Raw genomic sequence first — 23,552 nt, forward strand, 5'->3', positions numbered from 1 at the left:
ATAAATGTATGTATGTTTGGTTGGTTGCTTGTTTTTTCTTTTGTTTTATGTTTAGCAGCTGTAAAACTTGTTATTAAAATTCTATGGTAAATTTATTGGTTTTTTGTGTTTTTTTTTGCCTTGTTATGTAGCATGGGCTTGATGCTGGGTTTATTTATTCTATTAGAGATTCTGTTTCTATTTTATTCGACAACAGTTTCATAGTCTGCACTCATTTATTCAGCCATATTATAACTTGGGGTTTGGTTTTGTTTTTTTGTAATAATGAAAAAATTTAACTTTAACTTTTGTTTTTGTTTTTGCTGTGTTTAAGCTTAAACTAAGTAAACATTTTAAAAATGTTTTGTCTTATGCTGTTTTCTTCTCATTTTAAATTTAAACTTAAATTCTAAAAAAATCACATTGAGTTGCTTAATTTTTTCTGTTTTTTTTTTTCATTCCATTTCTTATGTTTAAACATTTTTAATTCTGCTTTAGTATTTTCGCCCTTACTCTTAATTGAATTTTTGTTTGTTTTTTTCTGCTTTTGGTATTTTGTGTTGCGGCGTCTTTAAGTTGATATGTTTCGGTTAATTTTCAATTTTTTTTCGGTTTACGGGTTTCGTTACGCTTAAAAATATTGCTTCTTCAATTTCGCATCGTTTTTTCTTTTTGCTTAAAATTTAAACAAATTCTTGATAATCTATTGGTGGGGAAGAAAATTGCGACTTATTGATATCAAAAAAAAAAAAACAATTATGTACAAAAAAAATAATAATAAATAATTATCATAGATAAATAGGGGGAAAAATAAATTGTGAAAAAGATCAAAATAACACAAATAATTTTATAATAATACAGAAAAATTCTAAATAAACAAGAAAAAAACCGTGCTAAGTTCGGCCGGGCCTAAACTTATATACCCTCCACCATGGATCGCAATTGTGGAGTGCTTTCCTGGTATCTCTTCTACTCAACACAGTTATTGCAAGAAAACACCTCATAAAAAATTGTAGCCAAATCGTATAATAATTAGGCCTTCTTGAGTCTCGAGAAGTTAAAATCCCAGATCGGTTTATATGGCAGCTATATAAGGTTATGGACCAATTTGAACCATATTTGGCACAGTTGTTGGAAGTCATAACAAAACAACTCATGCAAAATTTCAGCCAAATCGGATAAATTGCGCCCTCTAGAGGCTCAAGAAGTCAAGACCCAAAATCGGTTTATATGCCAACTATATCAGGTTATGAACCGATTTGAACCTTATTCGGCACAGATGTTGGAAATCATAACAAAACACCTCATAAAAATTTCAGCCAAATCGTATAATAATTAGGCCTTCTTGAGGCTCGAGAAGTTAAAATACCATACTCAACACAGTTGTTGAAAGTCATAACGAAACACGTCATGCAAAATTTCAGCCAAATCGGATAGAAACTGCGCCCTCTAGAGGGTAAAGAAGTCAAGACCCCAGATCGGTTCATATGACAGGTTATGTACTGATTCCCGCCAAACTCAACACTGTTTTTGGAAATCGTAACAAAACACCTCATGCAACGTTTCAGCCAAATCGGATAGAAACTGCGCCCTCTAGAGGATAAAGAAGTCAAGACCCTAGATCGGTTCATATGACAGCTATATCAGGTTATAGACTGATTCCAGCCAAACTCAACACTGTTGTTGAAAATCGTAACAAAACACGTCATGCCAAATTTCAGTCAAATCGGATAAGAATTGCGTCCTCTAGAGGGTAAAGAAGTCCAGATTCAAGATCGGTTCATATGACAGCTATATCAGTTTATGAACCGATTTAAGCCATACTCAACACAGTTGTTGGAAATCAAAACAAAACACCTCATGCAAAATTTCAGCCAAATCAGATAAGAATTGCGTCCTCTAGTGGTTAGCGTGCTTTCGACAGACAGAGGGACGGACATGGCTAGATCGACTTTAAATGTCATGCAAATTTTGCAAATTTTGCCCATGAACATTCCACTAAGGAACAGGGGCAAAGTTCTCACATATCAATGAATGCAGTCCGATTCAAGTTTAAGCTCAATGATAAGGGTCCTCCTTTTTATAGCCGAGCCCGAACGGCGTACCGCAGTGCGACACCTCTTTTGAGAGAAGCTTTACATGGCATTGTACCTCACAAATGCCGCCAGCATTAGGAGGGGAAAACCACCACTGAAAATTTTTTCTGATGGTCTCGCCAGGATTCGAACCCAGGCATTCAGCGTCATAGGCGGACATGCTAACCTCTGCGCTACGGTGGCCTCCGTTAAAATGTCATGATGATCAAGAATATATACACTTTATGGAGTCTTAGATGAATATTTCTAGGAGTTACAAACAGATTGACGAAATTAGTATACCTCCATCCTATGGGGGTACAACTAAAAATAAACAAGTAAAAACGTGTTAAGTTCGGCCGTGCCGAACTTTGGATACCCACCACAATGGATAAATTAACCATCCTCTTTTATAAAGCACCATGATCCATTTGACATCTCCCGCTGAGATATTTCTTGGTCGAAATTGAAATCGAGATACGGAAAACCAGTCAAATGCTTCTAGCAACAACACACTTTTGCTGACTTTTAAATGTTTTTTGCTATACTATTCTTTCAATAGAAAGCTTTAAACAATGGTCTAAAGCCGGACAATATCCGGCAATGGAATCTGAATATTCTGAAATAGAATTTTAACTCCCCTATCATATCTATTGTGATATGTAAATCGGGTCTGGTCTGGATCATATTTGATTGAGGTCCCGAGAACTCTAATACAAGTCACAGTTTCAGCCACATCGGGCAACAAATCCGCTTTTAATGGGATTTAGATCCTAAATTGGAAAATCGGTCTATATGGCACCATGAGCTGGTCGGATGACGGGAGGCTTAATACAGGTCACTGTGTCAAATTCCATGAGAGCTATAACGAAATATAGTCCGATCTGAACCATATTTGAGTTGGATGTCGAGAGGCTTAGAACAACTGACCATTTAAAATTTCAGCGAAAACGGGTAACAATTTCGGCTTTAAAGGGCTTAAAACCGTAAATCAGCAGATCGGTTTATATGGCAGCTTTATCTAAATATAGTCCGATCTGAACCATATTTGAGTTGGATGTTGGAAGGCTTAGAACAACTCACCAATTAAAATTTCAGCGAAATCGGGTAGGTTAGGTTTAAGTGGCAGTCTGCCATCAGACTCACTTAGACGTTTTCGTCCATTGTGATACAACAGGAGCAAAAGAAGGAAAATTCCTTCTAGTTCCTACCGTTGAACCATCCAGATCGCTTTAAAAACCTCAGTAACTTGCGAATGTTCACATCTGCTAAATCAGACAGGTTCTCAAAGAAATGCGAACCTCCTTCTAACTGCTAGTGCGGGACACACACAGAAGGTGTTCTATAGTCCCTTCTTCCTCGATGTCCCTACAGCATATATGTAAATATGTTCCGATATGGGCCATATTTGGTTTGAATATTGAGGCCCTAGGGCAACTTCCTCTTTCAGGGAAAACGGACAGAAACTGCAAATTTTATGGGCTTAAGATCCTAAAGCGCCAGATCGGTCTATATGGGAGCTATATCCAAATATAGTCCGATTTGGCTCATTCAAGAATTTAACCTGAGTATTTAAGAAATTAGATGTCCTATCGATCCGTGGAGCGAATATAGATTCGAATCACTACCTTGTTGCAGCAAAGGTTTGCACCCGTTTGAATATGGCGAGGAAAGTACGATCTGACACTGCACGGAAGCTGGACATTGAAAAGCTGCAAACACAAAAGATGGACCCAACTGCTTGATGAAAGCACTCCTTGTTTCGATGATATAAAGGCGCAGTGGCAAACTATTGCCCACTCCATGGAAAATGCCGCGAAATCCGTACTTGTGTACAGGAAGCCTCCCCCAAGAAACCCAAGGTACTACCAAGTGTGTCTAGATGCTACTGAAGCCTAGGATGCGGCATATAGAGCAACCCGACAATCAATAGCAACGCGTCAGATGAAGGAGAGGTATCGGAGAGAGGAGAAACGTCTATTCCGCAAGAAAAAGGAAATGGAAAGACGTGAGTGTGAGCGAATTGAGATGTACAGGAGTCAGTCCGGAAATCTACCAAAGAATTAAACATCAAACCGATGGCTTTGGTGCAGGCACATCCCCCTGAAGAGACAAAGAGGGAAATCTGGTAACTGACACAGATAACATGCTAAGGATATGGAAAGAACATTTTACAAACAGCCAGTGTCCGACGTTGGCGGCAAAGAGGATACCGCAGAACCAATCCCTAATGGTGGTATAGAATGTTTACCTCCTGGTCATAATGAGGTCCAAGTAGCAGTGACGCGACTAAAGAACAACAAGGCAGCAGGAGCCGACGGATAACCCGCTGAACTAGTTAAGACCGGAGGCGAATCTGGCTAGAAGAACGCATAACCGATGATTGGAACCTCGGCATACTATGTCCCGTACACAAGAAAGGAGACAAGACGGAATGTGCCAACTACAGAGGAATAAGTCTCCTCCCCATCGCATACAAGATACTCTTAAACGTACTGTGTGAAAGAATAAAACCTAAAGTCAATGAAAGAATTAGGCCCTATCAATGCGGCCTTAGACCTGGTAAATCCACCCTGGACCAGATATTCACACTGTGCCAAATCCTGGAAAAGACCCGAGAAGGATATATCAACACCTACCATCTCTTTGTTGACTACAAAGCCGTCATCGATACTCCTTAACGTTTAAAGGTATTTCAAGCCATGTCTGAGTTTGGTATCCCTGCAAAAATAATTAGACTCTGCAGAATGACACTTGCTGATACGCGTTCCTTAGTAAGAATAGTAGAGAATCTTTCCGTACCATTTAATACCAAAAGAGGTTTCAGACAAGGAGACAGCCTATCGTGTGATCTCTTTAATATCCTGTTGGAGAAGATTATACGAGATGCAGATGTGATAGATATCACGAGAGAACACATGCTACTCGCCAAGTCGACGACATCGATATCATAGGTCGGTCACCGGAAGTAGTAACTGCAGCATTTGAAGGTATCGAAAGAGGGTCAGTGAAAATGGGTCTGGCAGTAAATGGAGATAAGACGAAATGGATGGTTTCAACTCCCAAAAGGCCTCGCACAACCGAGCAGATAAAGAAAATGGAGAAAGTTGGAAACCACAACTTTGAGACAGTCAGTAACTTTATCTACCTCGGCACCGCCGTAACCGAAACGAATGACACCAGTTTTGAGATAAAGCGAAGAATAATTCTGGCAAACAGATGCTACATTGGATAGAGTAAGCAGTTAAGAAACAAGGCTGCCTATACAAGATACTGATACTACCCGTGTTTTTATATGATTCTGAGGCATGGGTACTTGTGAAAGCAGATGAGGCAGTGCTTGGAGTATTTGAGAGAAAGATTTTTCGTAAAATATATGGACCCGTTTGCGTTAACGGAGAATATAGGCGACGTATGAACCACGAGCTGTATGACGACGATAGTATAGTTACAAGCATCAGAATACAACGTCTGCGTTGGCTAGGTCATGTTGTTAGAATGGATGAAGAAATTCCAGCAAAGAAGTTGTTTGAAGGCAAACACGTTGGTACACGCAAACCGGGAAGACCAAAAGCCTGATGGAAAGATCAAGTGGTGGGAGACACTTCGAAACTTGGTGTCAGAGATTTTAGAATGAGCGCAGAAGATCGAGTCACTTGGAACGCTATTCTACGTTCGGCTAGTGGAACAAATATTCTGTCATAGTCAATTAAAGTAAAGTAAGTAATTTAAGAAATACGAGTCTGTGCAAAATTTCAGCTCAATATCTCAATTTTTAAGGACTGCAGCGTGATTACAACTTATGGTCACACGGACGGTCGGACAGACACACGGATGCATATTTCGATGTGTTGCAAATGGAGCGACTAAATGAATATACCCCCTATCCTACGGTGGTGGGTATAAAAACTATAAAATTTTGTGAGTTACGTCTTTCTAAGATATGACCAAAAATCAATTTTTGTCTAAAATTTTTAATTTTAATAAATTTTTTTTATTAAACAAAAAACAAAACCACAATTTGCTTTTATATGCATTATTTTACTATGCCACAAATTAACATTGAATGACATACATATTTTGCAATATGTCAATTTGTGCTTAAGTATGTCATTGCATCATATTTTTTTTATTTCGCATTGGCCCTAGCAAGCAATTCAAGTTTAAAGACTCTAAAAAATTCCATTAAATGATTGAAAGACTAGAGATAAAATTATCATTAAAAATGTATGTCAAATTGCTTTTGTGGTTAACTCAATGACATGAAAATGCTTGGGGTAAAAAATAAAAAACAAATAAAATTAAAATTTGTGAATGAATTATGGATGGACTAAAATCGGACAAAGCATGATATCCTACGCCATAGGGAATTTAAGTCAATAGTCATTGGAGAGAAGTCGTTGGAATATATTGTAATATTCAGATATCACGCACGAAAACTGAAATAAAGAGCCAACCTATATATTAATCGGCTGTGTATGAATGTGATCCATTTTTATACCCTCCACCCTTGGCTGGGTGTATACTAATTTCGTCATTCAGTTTGTAACATATCGAAATATTGTGAGACCCAATAAAGTATTCGCAAATATTCCTGATCGCCTTAACATTCTAAGTCGATTTAGACATGTCTGTCTGTCTATCGGTGGAAAGAATTCAAACTTTCAAAGCGGAAAAGCTAGGCGGTCTTTGCTTTAATATAGCAGCCATACAAACCGATCTCGGATGTTTTTTTTTTTACCCAACCAACACGCAGGGGTTGTCCGTGTTATATGCAGTGCATTGGGTTGGATGGGATTGTTAAAGATAGGGGTGGAAAGAGGGAGTAGTGTTTATTGACATTTGCTTTAAATTTCTGGATGTCGTAATTAGCGGGAAAGTCATCTGCCGGAAGTCGGATCAACATACGAATCGTCCTAGCGAAAAAAAAAATTCTCTTGGTATTGCATGGTCCGATCAGCTGGCCTATCGATCACAAACTGGTGCGCGCTTATAGAATATGTCGTATTTCTGACAAATAAGCTCAAGTCAGGAATCAGAAGACTGATTTACGAAAAACACACACCGTGGAAGAATCGAGAGAACAACGCCACACAACCCACATTTCGACGATGTTCAAGGGAAACAATAGGATACCCTACCATCTCCAATCGAGACCAACGTCCGCCCCTAGACACGGTTAAGCAGCTCCAAGGTTGATTTTGGAGATCCGGCCCATATATCCGAGTTATATTCAATCCTAGACCTGATGTACGTAGTGTAGATATTAAGAAGATCAGAGGGAGTGAAATATTTCTTACACTACTAAATGAATGCTTGAATGCTTTCTTCGACACTTCGAATACATGTTTTGACCAAAGGACATCACATTCAATCTACATGCCCAGAACATCAAGAGCCTTTGATTGATTGATATCTACACCGTCGATAGATATTCACGATTGTAAAGTGTCAGTGAATCGTTTGTGAGACAACTAACAGTACTGTGTCTTGCGTGCATTAAAATCTAATCTGTTCATTCGACGCCACTCAAAAATGGGCAGCAAGTCCTGGAAGAGTGCTATGTCCATAACCCGCCTCCTGTCTTTAATCTCTCGAAGACTTTCCGGCAGGGAAGAATTTCTCGCAAACATGTCAGCCAGCAGGTAAGCCTTGTTTATCAGGTCAGTGAATATCTGGTCGTCTTTAATGAGAGTCAGGAAAGCCGATGAGTTGCCCTTCACTCTGTTTACAAACGACCATAAGCTTTTACTACCCCTTGGAGAAGCAAGAACTTTGGTACGAAGACGCTTCTCGTGCAGAAACTTTTCGCGTCTAAGTACTCTGGCACATGAAGTTCTTGTCTGTTTGCGTAGCAAATCATTACAAATCATTTTTATTTGAATACCAATTTCTGAATGCCTCCTATTTCGATCTGACGGAATTCCTGCACGCCTGGTTAAAACAGCTCTTGTCTTTTGTTCTAAGCGAAATTATTTTGGATGGAATTAATACTCCATTCCAATTAAGAGGCTATAAAAGAAGGCCCCTTAAAGCTTAAAACTTGAATCGGACAGCACCTTTTGATATACGAAAAGTATGACCCTATTCCTTAATTCAATGTTGTTGGGCAAAAAGCATTTGCATTGGTGTAGAAGAATGCAACTAAATTTGTTCACTTATGCGATTTATTCGTTAACACGACTCTTTTGCTTATACCACTCATTCGCTTATACGACTCATTCGTTATACGACTCATTCGCTTATAGGAGTCGTTCGCGTGATATATGACTCTTTCGTTTATACAACTCGTTCGCTTATACGACTCATTCGCTTATATGACTAATTTGATTTTAGAACTTATTCGCTGATACAACTTGCTGATGTGACTCATTCGCTTATACGGCTCATTCGATTACGCTGCTATTTCGCTTATCGGAGAAAAAGGGACATTGATAACTTTGCACACCATCACTGCACATATTAGCCATGTTCTCAACTAGATCAAAACGTGTCATAGGACGATCCTCCTGGCTCCAGAACCTTTAAGGCTTCCGATACGTCCAGCTCGTCCGAATTTATTGTGTGGTCGTCGGTGGAATTTAGGGATAAGAAGTCGAATCTCCGTAGACTCCGTAGACTCTGGCACCGTGTAGCGCGTATCTGTGACAGGAATGTCAGGACGTTTTATAACGAAAGTGCAGTATACGTACTGGCGGAAGTATTGAAACAGAACAACATTTTATCGCCTTACATGAAGTGCGATGGAACGGGAATGGCGTCATAACAACACCCAACGATGTTGAACTATTCTTTAGCTGCCATGACACGAGGCGTGAATTTAGCTGTGGATTTGTGGTTTTCTACGGGCGCCTAGAGAGAGTGTATGACCGATGCCCCGCCCATGATACTAAAACCATTCTGGGAGATTGCAATGCGAAGATAGGCACGGAAAATATCTTTTGTCCAATTGTCGGAAAATTTATCCTCCAGGAGATAATGTCAGATAATGGGTTGAGGCTAAAAAATTCGGTGCTAGCAGCACTAGACTTTAGCATAAAAAAGTACAAAGTTGACTCCAGATCAAGAAGTAAAGAAACAAACTGATCACGTTGTGATATATGTGTTGAATTTATAATCGATCCCTGGAGCGAGTAAATATAGATTCGAATTATTATTTTGCTGCAGCAAAGGTTGCTTGAACATTGCGAGAAAACACGATCTGACACTGCACGGAAACTGGACATTGAAAAGCTGCAGACACAAAAGATGGCTAAGGCATACTCCACTCGAGTGACTCAACTACATGATGAAAGAATTCCTTGTCCTGATGATATATCGGCGCAGTGGCAGTCCATTCCCACTCCATGCAAAATGCCGCGAAATCCGTGCTTGGGTACCAGAAGCATTCACCCAAGAAACCCAAGGTGCGATTATGAGTGTCGAGATGCTGCAATCTGCGGTATATAGAGCAAACCTGCAATCAGAAAGACGTGATGGTGAGCGAATTGAGATGTTCAGAAGTCAGAATGAAGTCTGAAATTTTACCAAAGACTCAAACATCAATCCGATGGCTTTGATGCAGGCAAAGACAATGAATCTGGTAACTGATACAGATAGTGTGCTTGGGATGTGTAAAGATAATTCTTCCCAGCTGCTAGTGTACGACGATAGCCGCGAAGAGGATACCGCAGAACCAATCCCTGATTATGGTATAGAATGGTTACCTGTAAGTCCGAATGAGGTCCAAGTAGCTGTGACCCGACTGTTAAAGAACAAGGTAGCAGGAGCCGATGAGTTTCCGCTGAACTATTTAAGACTGAAGGCGCAACGCTGATGAGGCCTTTGCAACAGCTGGTCCTCAATTCTTTCACAGCCTGCATATACCTTGGCCCGTATACAAGAATGGAGATAAGATGGAATGTGCCAACTACAGGGGAATAAGTCTCCTTCCCATCGCGTACAAGATACTCTCAAACGTACTGTTTGATAGATTAAAATCTAAAGTCAATGAGATAATTGGGCGCCAAATCCTAAATAAGACCCCACAAGGACAGATGAACTCTTACTATCTCTTCAATGACTGCAAAGCATGTTTCTATAGCTCTATAAGTTCAAAGGTACTTCAAGCCATGTCTGAGTTCGTTATCGATGAAAAATTATTAAGGATGACACTTGCTGATACACTTTTCTCAATAAGAATAAGAAGAAATCTTCTCAAAGCGTTCAATACCAAACGAGGTTTCAGACATGGAGACAGATTATCGTGTGATCTCTTTTATATGGTGCTGGAGAAGATTATACGAGATGCGGGTGTGAATAGATGAGGCACACATGCCGAAGACATCAATAGCATGCGTCGGTCACCGAAAGTAGTAACTGCAGCCTTTGAAAGAATCGAAAGCGAATCAGTGGAGACACACTTCCAGTGGAGTGGATGGTATCATCTCCCACAACGCCTTGTACACCAGAGCAGATAGAGAAAATGGTGAAAGTTGGAAACAACAACTTTAAGATAGCTAGCAACTTTATCTACCTCGGCACCGCCGTAACCAAAATGAGTGACAACAGTTTTGATATAAAGCGAAGAATTGCACTGGAAAGAGGCCATCGTAGCGCAGAGGTTAGCATGTCCGCTTTTGACACTGAACGCCTGGTTTCGAATCCAGGCGAGAACATCATAAACATTTTCAGCTGTTGTTTTCCCCTCCTAATGCTGGCGACATTTGTGAGGTACTGTACCATTTGGTATGGCAGCCATGTGAAAGCTTCTCCACAAAGAGACACCTCTTTGCACTGTGGCACGCCTTTCGAACTCGGCCATTATCATTGTGCTTAAACTTTAATCGTACAACACTCATTGATATGTGAGAAGTTTTCCCCTGTTCCTTAATGGAATGTTCATGAGCAAATTTGCATTGCATAGTACTGGGGAACAGATGCCACTTTGGATTAAGCAAGGCCACCTTTCGTCAGACTAAGATTGCACTACACAAGACTCTGTTTTCTCTCCCTCCAGTGTTTTTATGGAGGAACTATATGGGCTACGTTAAGTTAACACAGTTAACTCTGTCAAAATACAACGGTTGTGTTGACTAGGTTATGTTGTCAGAATGAATGAAGAAGCTCCAACGAAGAAGTCTTTGGAAGGCAAGCACAGTGGAACACGCAAACCAGGACGATAAAAACTCTGATGGAAAGATCAAGTGGTGAAAGAAATCTCGAAACTTGGTGTCAGAGATTGGAAAAAAGGCACAGAAGATCGAGGCGCTTGGAAAACTATTCTAAGTTCAGCTAATGGGACAAATGTTCTGTCATAGCCAATTAGAGTAAAGTACCAATTAGAGTGAAGTACATTCTCAGATAATAAACTTTCCATTCATTAAGTCTTGAATGGTAACAAAGAAGATTTGGCGCTATCAGCTAAAGCAATCGAACTAGCTGAAGTGGACGCCTAAGCCGAATATGAACCAATTGAGATTTAAGTCAAAAGTTAACCGAACATCTCATTCGCTTATCTGAAAACAGAAGTGGCTCAATGACTTATTCTGGCCAATGTAAGATTTGAGATAGAATATTCAGGATTTACCTTTCTGAAAGAGGTGATTGAACGGTTGACACTTTGTTTGAAGACGATCTCGATTTTCACTAATGCCTTTCAGATGGAGAAAGGTTAATCGAACACCTTATTCGCTTATCTCAAAACAGACGCTCATTGACTCAAGCGCCTCACTGACTTACACTGGTCAATGAACCTGCAATGCAACACTTATGAACTTAGAACACTACATTAAAACGTGTTCACTGAAATACAACAACAACAACAGCGTTTCTTGCCCTGAGAATGCATATTTATGAGTGTTCCTCTTTAAGACACGAGTTAGATTCGAGATGGGATATTCAGGATATACCTTTCTGACAGAGGTGATTGGACGGTTGATACTGTTTTGATCTTGATTTTCATTGATATAGGGCCGAGATTGCACTCAGTGTGTGATTGCAACAAGTGTAGAGTCTTGCATGCGGAGGTCGTTGCCATTCCGATTGGTTAGGTTAGATTTAAGTTGCAGTCTGTCATCAAAATCACTTAGACGTTATCGTCCGTTGTGATACCACAGGAATAGGAGTAGGAATATGCTTTCTAGTTGCCTTTACGATAGACGTAATCGAAATCCTGGGAAAGATCATAGCACTTAGTGGGCAATGCTTTGAACTTGAGGGCGAGGTAAGGTGAGGCTCACGATTTGGCGTTGCCTTGGGTTCCCGGACAAAACTATATTCTGGAAAATGAGAAGTTCGATGTAAACGAATGAAAGCACAAGTATTTGACGAGGAAACCGGTTAACAGTTTCGCATGCCATTTGTCGAACTAATGAACTTTGTTCTAGTAGGGATGGGCAATGCGAAGGCGGTAAACAATATTAAAACAGAGAAGATCCTCCACGTGATGATTTAAGTGATTGGCACATACCGAGTAGATATTTAGTTGGGTGTGGACCAGTGCTCTTCCGTGGGATTCATATACATGTGACCGTTTCGGGTAGGTGCTTGCTGCATACCTCCTTCATCACTCTTTTCTCTCATCTCTAATCTAATTTATTTATCGGTTTGTTCGTCAAAATCTGATGGATTTTCTGTTTTAGCTCTGGCGTCAACAGAATCTTGTTAAAAGATGAAGGAATCTTTAGGTTAGGTTGAAAAGAGGGTGCAGATATTAATCCGCCCCATGCCACTATGTACATACGCCTAAGCCGGGAAGGAATCTTTAGTTCAATAGTTGGCATGGGCTATAGTATTGTGGTAGGTTTACCTAAGTGTTTTTTGTAGTTATTCTGAAAAATTTATAGCAATGGTGTTCTTACAAAAGTTTAGTTCTGTTAGTATGGTTATATGAAAAAAAGTATATAAAAATAAAAACAAATATAAAAAATAAATAAATTAACAAAAACAACCATAAATGAAATAACTTCTCATATTTCAGTCCTTGTAGTAGTTCATATTAAATTGCTGCGCTTGATATTAATCTTAAGATTTCATATAACTCTGTTTTGATTTGCTTATGAAACGAATTAAAAAATAAAGACAAACCTATAAGAATTAATCAAAATATGAGTAGGTAATGCAACATATGCACTTAGTATGCAGGATCCTAAATTAAATCTTTTAATATACAATTTAAAATTACGTTTAGTTCTTACATTTGAGTTACACTCATTTTATGCTTATCATTGACCATCATCATTCTTTACATAATTTACACAAAATATTTCTAACTACAAGTGAGAGCGAGTTTAAAACTAAAAACTAAAAAAAATATAATTAAGATAAGTACCAAGTTATTCACATACAATTACCATATTTTACAGTGATAGGTTTTACACAACGATTTACCCATGTTTTTTGCTTTCCATACATTATTAGTTTGTGTGTTTTTTTACTCTTCGGGCCAGCCCAAATCTTCACCTACTAATTCATAGAATCTTTGATTATGTTCTGCAAAGAATTTACGCAACTTTGAAACCACAATGGGATCCACATGAGGATGTTTTCGCCCTTTGGTTTCACGCAAGCAACGATCCCCGCTATCATAGCGCAGGCAATAGAATCCTTTGGTTTCATTGAAGTAGAAATGATTGCTGGTGATACGATGTTCGATGCCTAGAAAATGTAAGAAATAAGAGATTTAGTCATGTAATATTTTTTAAATAATTTATTTGTTTTTATAACACGGAGTGGGAAGATCGGCCGGGCCGAATCTTGGGAATCCACCACCATGGATTCTGCTATAAATTTATAGAAAACAAATTGAGGTGAATGAGATCATTTTATTTTATTCTACATACCTCTAGGAACCGATCACGGATGATCGCGAGACCGGTTTATGTAGAAGCTAATCAGGTTATGGACCAATTTATACTGAACTTGGAACAGTTCATTACATAACACCACATGCAAACTATCAGCCAAATTGCGGCTAGTAAGGGCTCAAAAAGTCAAATCGGAAGATCGGTTCATATGGGAGCTATATCAGGTTTTATACCGATTTGGACCGTACTTAAAACAGTTATTGGAAGTCATAACAGTACATCGCATGCAAAATTTCAGTCAAGCCGGACAAATATTGCGGCTTCCAGGGGCTCAAGAAGTCAAATCGGGAGATCGGTTTATATGGGAGCTATATCAGGTTATATACCGATTAGAACCATACATGACACAGTTATTGGAAGTCATAACAGAACACCGCATGCAAAATTTCAGCCAAGTCGGACAAATATTGCGGCTTCCAGGGGCTCAAGAAGTCAAATAAGGAGATAGGTTTATATGGCAGTTGTATCGAAATCTTAACCGATATGGCCCATTTGCAATCTCCGACGATCTACACCAATATTAAGTATCTGTGCAAAATTTCAAGCGGTTAGCTTTACCGCTACCGTGATTTCGACAGACGGACGGACGGTCGGACTTTACTAGATCAGAACGTCGAGACGATAAAATATATACATATAACATTTTGATGTCCTAGACGAATATTTCGTGGTGTTACAAACGGAATGACTAGATTCGTATACCCCCATGGTGGTGGGTATAGCAAGCAGTAATTTTTGTCCGACTTGCCTAAAATTTAGCATGAAGTGTTCTGTTTTGATTTTCAACAACTGTGCCGAGTACGATCGAAACATGATATAGCCCAATATAGCTTCCATATAAAACGATCTCCCAATTAGACATATTGGGCCCCTAGAAGCAGCAATTTTTATCCGTATGCTCTAAATTTTCTCACTGATTGTTTTTCATGACATTCAAAAGCTGCGCCAAATACGGTCCAAATCGGTCATTAACTCCATATAAACCGATATCTCGATTATACTTGATCGGTTACTAGAAGATTTAATTATTGCCTGGTTTGGCAAAAATTCGATACGTAGAGTAAAATTATGCGCTTCAACTAAAATTACTTTGTGCAAATTAGTAGAATCCATGGTGGTGGGTTCCCAAGATTCGGCCCGACCGAACTTTGCACGTTTTTACTTCTGGGTATTCAAAATAGCCAAAATTTTTGCTTAAACAACAGTTTTTATCTGCTGATAATTTAGCAAAATTCCCGTCTGCTTATTCAACTACCCAATCTGCCGCTTCAAACGCAAAGCCTGCGAAGATATTGAGCAAGTATTATTGTTGAACACGCAAATATTTTTTGCAATGATAGCAAGAAATTGTGATGCATTAGGATCCAATATTTTTTCCTTGGAATTTCGCATAAAGTGTTATTGTTACGTGTACATGCTATTTTATTTTGTGTGAGTTTATTTAGGTCAGGTTAGGATAGGTTGAAAAGAGAATGCAGATAGTCATCCGCCCCATGCTATTATGAACATACACCAAAGCAAGTAATCGGCTTCTAGTGCGCTGTCAGAACTAAAAAAGGAACCTCGAAAAACCTAAACCAGCCAACCTAAATACCGGTGTCCGTTAGCCGCAAAAGCCGGGCAATGATATAGGAAATGTTCCAACGCCTCATCATCTTCCCCACATGCACTACACATGCTGTCACGAATTTGCATAAGTGAGCTCGTAGTCCTATATGTTCCGTTATGACATTAAAAGCTATACTGACCTCCTTCATATTGCCTTTCAGTAATAGTCTCGTCCTCTCACGATCCGGATTACCCCATAGGATTTTTGCAGTCCTACCGACTGTTTCGCGATTTCACAGAGTTATATGAGCGTTTGTCGCCCACGCCCTTAAATCGGGTTACGTTGATCCGAAGGGCTTAGGGTTAACCAAGTTTATCGACGGCAGTTCTCTGGCCTTCACTGCCAAATCGTCTGCCATTTTATTCCCCCTTTCTAATTCAATCAAAATTTCTAGCCACGCCAATGATGGCAGTTATACTTAAATATGGTCGGATAGAGACATGGATGTCAAGAGGTCGAACAGAGCTCACTGTGGCGAATTTCAATGAAATCGGTTTATTTGGCAGTTATATCCCAATATAGAACGATCTGGACCACAAATTTTATCGAATTTGGGTTATAATAGCGCATGTTATGGCCTTAAACTCCTATACCGGCAAACGGTCTATATTGCAGCTATACCTAAATATAGTCCGATCAGGACCATATTTAGCAAGAAAAATCCCCCCTTTTGAAATTTCAGCAAAATCGGATAATAAATGCGCCTTTTTGGGGTCAAGACCCTAAATTGGCCTATACGGCATATCTTACTGGGTCTCATTTAGCCTCATTAATAACATAGCAGATTTCAGTGAAATCGGATTATAAATGCGCCTTTTATGGGGCCAAGACTTTAAATCGAGATATCGGTCTACATGGCAGCTATATCCAAATCTGGACCAATCTGTGCGATATTGCAGAAGAATGTCAAGGGGGTTAACTTAACTAACTGTCCCGAATTTCGGCGACATCGGACAATAAATGAGCATTTTATGGGCCCAAAACTTTAAATCAAGAAATCGGTCTATATGGCAGCTATATCCAAATCTGAACCTATCTGGGCCAAATTGAAGAAAGATGTCGAAGGGCTTAACACAACTCACTGTCCCAAATTTCAGCAAAATCGGATAATAAATGTGGCTTTTATGGGCCTAAGACCCTAAATCGGCGGATCGGTCTATATGGGGGCTATATCAAGATGTAGTCCGATATAGCCCATCTTTGAACTTAGCCTGCTTATGGACAAAAAAAACGAATCTGTGCAAAGTTTCAGCTCAATATCTCTATTTTTAAAGACTGTAGCGTGATTTCAACAGACAGACGGACAGACGGACGGACTTGCCTATATTGTCTTAGATTTTTACGCTGATCAAGAATATATATACTTTATAGGGTCGGAAGTGGATATTTCGATGTGTTGCAAACGCAATGACAAAATAAATATACCCCCATCCTTCGGTGGTGGGTATAAAAAGGTATGAAAGAGTATAGGTATGAAAGCCGAGTCTGATTTAGGGTCTTAGGCCCATACAAGCCACATTTATTATCCGATTTTGCTGAAATATGGGACAGCGAGTTGCCTTAGGTCCTTCGACATCTTTCTTCAATTTGGCAGTGATCGGTTCAGATTTGGATATAGCTGCCATATAGAGAGATCGGTCTCTCGATTTAAGGTTTTGGGCCCATAAAAAGCGCATTTATTGTCCGATGTCGTCGAAATTTGGGACAGTGAGGTGTGTTGGGCTCTTCGATGTTGGTCTTCAATTTGGCTCAGATCGAACCAGATTTGTATATATAGCTGCCATATAGACCGATCTCTCGGTTGAAAAATGACTTGTACTTATAAGCATTTGGTCTAAATCGTTTGATATGTCTATATAGCTGCTATGGGGCATAAGGTATGCATTTTCACTGGATTTTGACGAAAGGTTGTTCACATATATACCCGAGGTGGTGGGTATTCAAAGTTCGGCCCGGCCGAACTTAACGCCTTTTTACTTGTTTACCTACACTCTATACACATGGGCCAAACTGGCTTCCGAGTGTAATCCCCTTTATGATAGGCTACCCATCCAATCCAAACTTAAACGTAGAGTTTGCGATACAGCGTCATAGTAGACTAACAGGATGAGTTATGAGTGTTTAATAACTCCATGAAGCTACGTTAAGAGGCAGGTCAGATTTTAGATTTTTAGCATATTGAGGGGTGTAAAACATTTCATTGTTAAAATTTCGCTGAAATGGAGAAAAATTTCCCTTTTATGAACTCGAGACTATTAATTGGGAGAAAAGTCTATACATCAGCTATGAACCTCCAAATACGGGTTTATCTTAACCATTTTAGGCATGAGAATAAAGGAATCTGTCGCTTAACTTGGTTTTTAATCAATATGGATGGTATTTCCGATGTAATGTCTTAACCAATTTTATAAAAATTTACTTACCCAAAAATGTTTCAATTTTCTTCAACTGTGATACTGGGTCATCAATCAACCGATCTCCATTAACAATCAGAATTTGTTCTCTAGGGAAGACTTCCAGCCAACGATGCAAGTGTAAATGATACATCGATATTGTAAGCGGCCGATACGATTCGTTAACAGTCCCATTGGGAAATATGGCCAGTTCTTCAAATGATCTGCTGAAAATGGAATTACAAAAAGTGTTTAAAGACCCAAAAGACTTTTAAATAGTGACAAAACTTAATAAAGAACGAACAAATCAAATAAATTAAAGTATTGTACGATAAAAATTAAATTTCGCATACATAAAGGAAAATAAATATCCGGCAAAATGTAATAAAGAGTATCGCACATTGCACATCGATGTACATTAGGTCGTATTGAAGAGCTAAATGATGTTCTCGGCATTGCAAAGAGGATAAGGAAATATTTGTAGACAAAGTTTTATGGAAATTTTGTCTGCAGAGAAAAATTTCATGGCCATTTTGTCTTAAGAGAAAATTTCATGGACATTTTGTCTTAAGTGAAAATTTCATGGGGAACATTTTAGGGAAATTTTTTGTCTATTGAAAATTTTATGGAAATTTTGTCTTTAGAGAAAATTTCAAGGAAATCTTGATTTTAATGAAATTTTCGTAAAACTTTTGCCTTTAGAGAACATTTTTGAAAATTTTGACTTAAAAAAAATGGAAATTTGGTTTGGGGAAAAATTTTGTGAAAATTTTGTTTATATAAAAAATTTTATGGAAATTTTATATTTTGAGATAATTTCATGGACTTTTGTTTTTAGAAAAAATTGTATTTTTAGAGAAAATCTTAGGGAGATTTTGTCTTCATAGAAAACTAGCTGAACTGGGCCCGCTCCTTTTAATATTTATTTTCGACAAATAAAGAGCATGTAGTGAAATACCATGCTACGAAAATAGTATCTGTATGTATATCGCTTGGCTAACAGCCTTTATCTGTATCCCACATGATCTTTATTGATTTATGAATTCGCTCAACGGGTTTAGAGTGATTTAAGTTTGAATGTTAGTTGTACTCCATTCTTAAGAGACTTTATTTGAGCCCGATATTCTCATGGGGATTATGGGAGTAAGAAGGCTCCCAGGGTGGTGGTTGGTGGGTTTAGGGGGTCTCCCACCCCAGAAACGTGGTCACGAAATGGGTATGAATTTCATGATCTACTCCCAAATACCTTTCATTTGAGTCCCATATTGCCGTGACCCTTAAATATATATGTCCGAATTATGGGTGTTTTCGGGGTGAGTCAGTTCCCAGACACTTGGCCCTGAAAAAAATATTCGCAACGAGCTCTTCTCTCAAATATCATTTATTTGAACCCCATATTGCCCCCATCTCGCCAATTACTTCGCCCCAAAATTGGTTATCATATTCGTATTCTAATCCCAAATACCTTTCATTTGGTCGGTAAATTTGTTATCTTGGAGAAGGGACGGTGCCCCACATATGGATATCAGATTCGTATTCTACTCCCAAATACCTTTACTGGAGCCCCATATTACGATGGTCAATAAATAATTGCTGTTTGTTGGCTGTTTTTGGGAAGGGGTAGACCCCCAGAAAATTTGTCCCGAAAATGGATATCAATTTCGTGCTCTACTCCCCGAAACTTTTCATTTGAGCCCCATATTGACCTGGTCGGTAAGTACGTCCGATTTAAGTGTGTTGGGGAGTGAGGTTGTCCCCCAAACACTTAGCCCGGAAAATATATCACCATCGTGCTCTACTTTCAATATCACTTATTTGAACCCCATAGTGCCATGGGACACAAAGTTGGATATCAAATTCGTTTTCTAATCTTAAATACCTTTCATTTAAACCCTTATTGCAAAAGTCAGCAAATATATCTGCTTTGTGGAGAGCTTCACTCTCTTTAAGACCAAAATTGCCATGGTAAGCAAAAACGTCCTATTTGGAGGTTGTTATGGGGGTGGGATGTCCCTTAGACAGTTGATCCCGAATGTTGATATCAGATTCGTGGTCTAATCCAAAATACCTTTCATTTGCGCCCCATATTTACATAGTCGGCAAACATGTCCGGTTTGGGGGGTGTTTTGGGGGATGGGGCGGCCATTTTGTGACTTTCTCGGGAAATATATACCATCTTCAGGTTCTACTCTAAAGTGCCTCTTACTTGAGCCCCATATTGCAATGGTAAGCAAATACTTCCTATTTGGGTGGTATTATGGGGTGGGTTGGTCCCATTGAAACTTTTTCCCGAATATTGATATTAGATTCGTGGGGTACTTTCAAAGACCTTTCGTTTGAGCCCCATATTGCTATGCTCGTAAATTTGTCTTCTTTGGGGGATGTTCTCGGGTATGGGCGGCCGCCAAAACACTTGGTCCCACATTTGGATATCACATTCGTATTCTACACTCAAATACCTTCTATTTGAGCTCCATATTGCGATGGTCAATAAATAAGTCCTGTTTGGGGTGTTTTTAGGGAGGGACGGCAAACATTTGGTCACACATTTTGATATCAGATTCGTATTCTACTTGTAAATACCTTTCAGTTGAGTCCCATATTGCCATGGTCGGTAAATATGTCCGATTAAGGGGTGTTTTGGGGGTTGGGGAGGTCCCCCAAACACTTGGTCCCAAATTTGGGTATTAGATTCGTATTGCACTCTTAAATACCTTTCATTTGAGTCCCATATTGTCGAGATTGGTCTATTTTTGGGGTGGGGCGTCCCCCCTAGAAACCCCATATGAAATTTGAATAGAACATTTTTGTTTTTAGGTTACTATATGAGAACACACAAAATTTGGCTTAAATCGCACCTCCCATCTTCGATATCTGGCGTTTCTGAAAATAAGGGTAAGGGGGAGAGTCCGCCCCACCTTTCGGATTTTTTGGAAAATTAGACTTAAAAAAAAAACGAAATTTTGTTAAGAGAAAAACTTTGAGAAAATTTTGTCTGTAGAGAAACTTTCATGGTAATATTGCCTTTATAGAAAATTTCCGGAAAATTTAGTTTTTAGAAAAAATTTGAAGGAAAATTTTGTTTTTAGCGAAAATTTCATGGACATTTTGTCTGTATACGTTCTCATGTACAAGGTAGTAAATGCGCATTTCTCCTTCTGTGTACGGTTTGTTCCTTTAATGTTTCTGTTCTGTATATGACATTATGACCATTCTGTCTGTTAATTGCTCCATGAAATTTGGTTAAACTCAAAAAAAAAAGGATGGAATGACCACACCACAGCATTCAAATGGAATACTCTGGTGACGGGTAAAACTTACTTTGATAAAATCTGGGCAGCTGCTGATGACGGGCTGGGCGTTGTTGTCGCATCGTATTGACGGTGTGGATTTTTGGGGTAGTTTGCCTTAATACCGCCGGCACCAGAACCGTAAACATAATTACCTCTTCCACTGCCAGCAACACTTCCTCCTCCTCCTCCTGTCCCGCCTCCACCACCACCACCAATGGAATTATCGTAGACTTGCGATGAAGAGTAACCGGCATTTAATTTGCTATAAAGCATTGAATGCGTCGCAAATTTGCCCGCATTCAGTGATGATGATGATGACGAGGATGCTGAAGTCGATTGTTGTGGCTGTTGTTGTTGTTGCTGCTGGTATTCATTGGCATTGGCCAATGGTAATGTGGCCGTTGCTGCATGGCTGCGTAATTGCGTATAATCAGAAATTGCTCTTGTCACCGGTTCCCGGACAATTAACAAAAGTTTTATGCTGGCATTCATGGCTCGCACACGTTCGGGCACCTAGAAAATAATTGTCCACAACAGACAAACGGGAAAAAACATGAGAAAACATTCACGACAATGGTCATTCAAAATGGAAAATTTTCACACAACTTATCCAATATTCGTTTGGACACCAGTTTCTAGCATCGAATGCACACATTGCAATTCGATACAAACTCACACACACACACACACACACACACTCACATATGGAAATAATTTTAATGGAATACCAACACATTCGCATGAGTTTAGTTTAGCTTTTGTTTTCTGAAATGAATGAACTCCTGCGGTTAAATTGCCAACTACAGCACATGGACATTAACAAACTGCTGATGATGATACTGACCATAAATTTAAATGAAGAGATAATACCTAGAGATGGCTTTAATTTGCCGGAACATATTGAGGATATTGGTGGCTTGGACTATATCGTTGGCTAAATAGTCAGTGAAGATTTTGAAATTATTTCCTATGAAAATCATACTGGGACAAAATTGAAACGGTATTTCCATGAAGTTTAGGTTAAGTTTTACTTAGACATTTTAGTGCATTATGATACCAGAGGATAGAGGGGAACCTAAAAGCTAATGTTTTAGAATTTAATCTTTTTTGAAATGTCGCCTCTATAGAAACATTGCATCCTAGTTGTCATTAATCCATTATTTCCAAGCCATTTCATCACTTCTTTTATTGATTGATCTCCCCTTGATGTACACCGTAGTGATATCACTGTGGTGATCGGGTAATCTTCGGAGTACACCCCGAAGCCCACATGATCTGAAACCAAGTGTAGCTGATACAAAGTGTTAAAAAGTGGGCCAATTTGACGCATCATGTTTTCTCAACAGAACTCTTACGATATCTGACAAGGCCAGATCTTGGACAGGAAACTGAACTTGAAGTCTTACATTCGGGAGCGCACCGAGAGAGCTCACAGATGTTGAACACTATGTAGATGGGTCGTAATCTCAAAATGGAGCCTGAAGTTGAGGATAGTCTACTGGCTGTACAGGAGCACAACTAGACTAAAACTTACCTACACCTCAGTAGTTTGGTAGATTGGAATGAAGAAGAAGTGCAACAAAAGGTTTCAGCGAACATTCTGTCCTGGCATAGGCGGGGCGATGAGAATAACGCACATTTATACACACACTTTCCAAAGGCCTAACACAACTCACTGTTCCAAATTTTGCGATAGCGGACATAAATGCACCTTTTATGGCCCCAAAATCTACAATCGAGATATCGGTCTTTATGGCAGCTATATCCAAATCTGGACCAATCTGAGCCAAATTGAAGAAGAATGCCGAAGGTCCCAACACAACTCACAGTCCCAAATTTTGGCAACATCGGACAAAAAATGCACCTTTTATGGCCCCAAAACTTTAAATCAAGAGATCGGTCTATATGGCAGCTATATCCAAACCTGGACCGTTCTGGGCCAAATTGCGGGAAAGATGTCGAAGAGTCCTACACAACGCACAGTCCCAAATTTTGGCAAAATCGGACAATAAATGCGCCTTTTATGGGCCAAAAACCTCAAATCGAGAGATCGGTCTATATGGCAGCTATATCGAAATCTGGACCGATCTATGCCAAATTGAAGAAGGATGTCGAAGGGCCTAACATAACTAACTGTCCCAAATTTCAGCAAAATCGGATAATAAATGTGGCTTTTGTGGGCCTGAATCGGCTAATCGGTCCATATGGGGGCTATATCAAGATATAGTCCGATATAGCTCATTTTCGAACTTAACCTGCTTATGGGCAAAAAAACAGAATTTATGGAAAATTTCCGCTCAATATCTCTAGAATGAACTTTAATCAAATATACTTTTTTACACTTTTTTTCTAAAGCA

At 39.2% G+C, this 23,552-nt stretch overlaps 1 protein-coding gene across 3 annotated transcripts in view; it reads right to left on the minus strand.

Annotated features, from left to right (window-relative positions):
• Positions 1 to 9,932: 9,932 nt before the first annotated feature.
• The window catches only part of LOC106094124 (uncharacterized), a 322,459-nt gene continuing 308,839 nt past the window's right edge, over positions 9,933 to 23,552 (minus strand). The window contains exons 7-10 of one of the 3 annotated variants that reach the window (XR_009398455.1): positions 21,224 to 21,708; positions 17,933 to 18,129; positions 12,505 to 13,691; positions 9,933 to 10,066 (exon numbers count right to left, since the gene is read on the minus strand). Coding sequence is in view for 2 of the 3 variants with exons in the window: in XM_059369583.1 (XP_059225566.1) it covers positions 13,468 to 13,691; positions 17,933 to 18,129; positions 21,224 to 21,708 (906 nt within the window). In the remaining variant the exon portion in view is untranslated. Of the gene's footprint in view, positions 10,067 to 12,280; positions 13,692 to 17,932; positions 18,130 to 21,223; positions 21,709 to 23,552 lie in introns of those variants that run through there. The other 2 variants (XM_059369584.1, XM_059369583.1) reach the window with 2 other exon arrangements.

This window comes from Stomoxys calcitrans, chromosome 5 (assembly GCF_963082655.1).
Source record: "Stomoxys calcitrans chromosome 5, idStoCalc2.1, whole genome shotgun sequence".
Taxonomy (NCBI): domain Eukaryota; kingdom Metazoa; phylum Arthropoda; class Insecta; order Diptera; family Muscidae; genus Stomoxys; species Stomoxys calcitrans.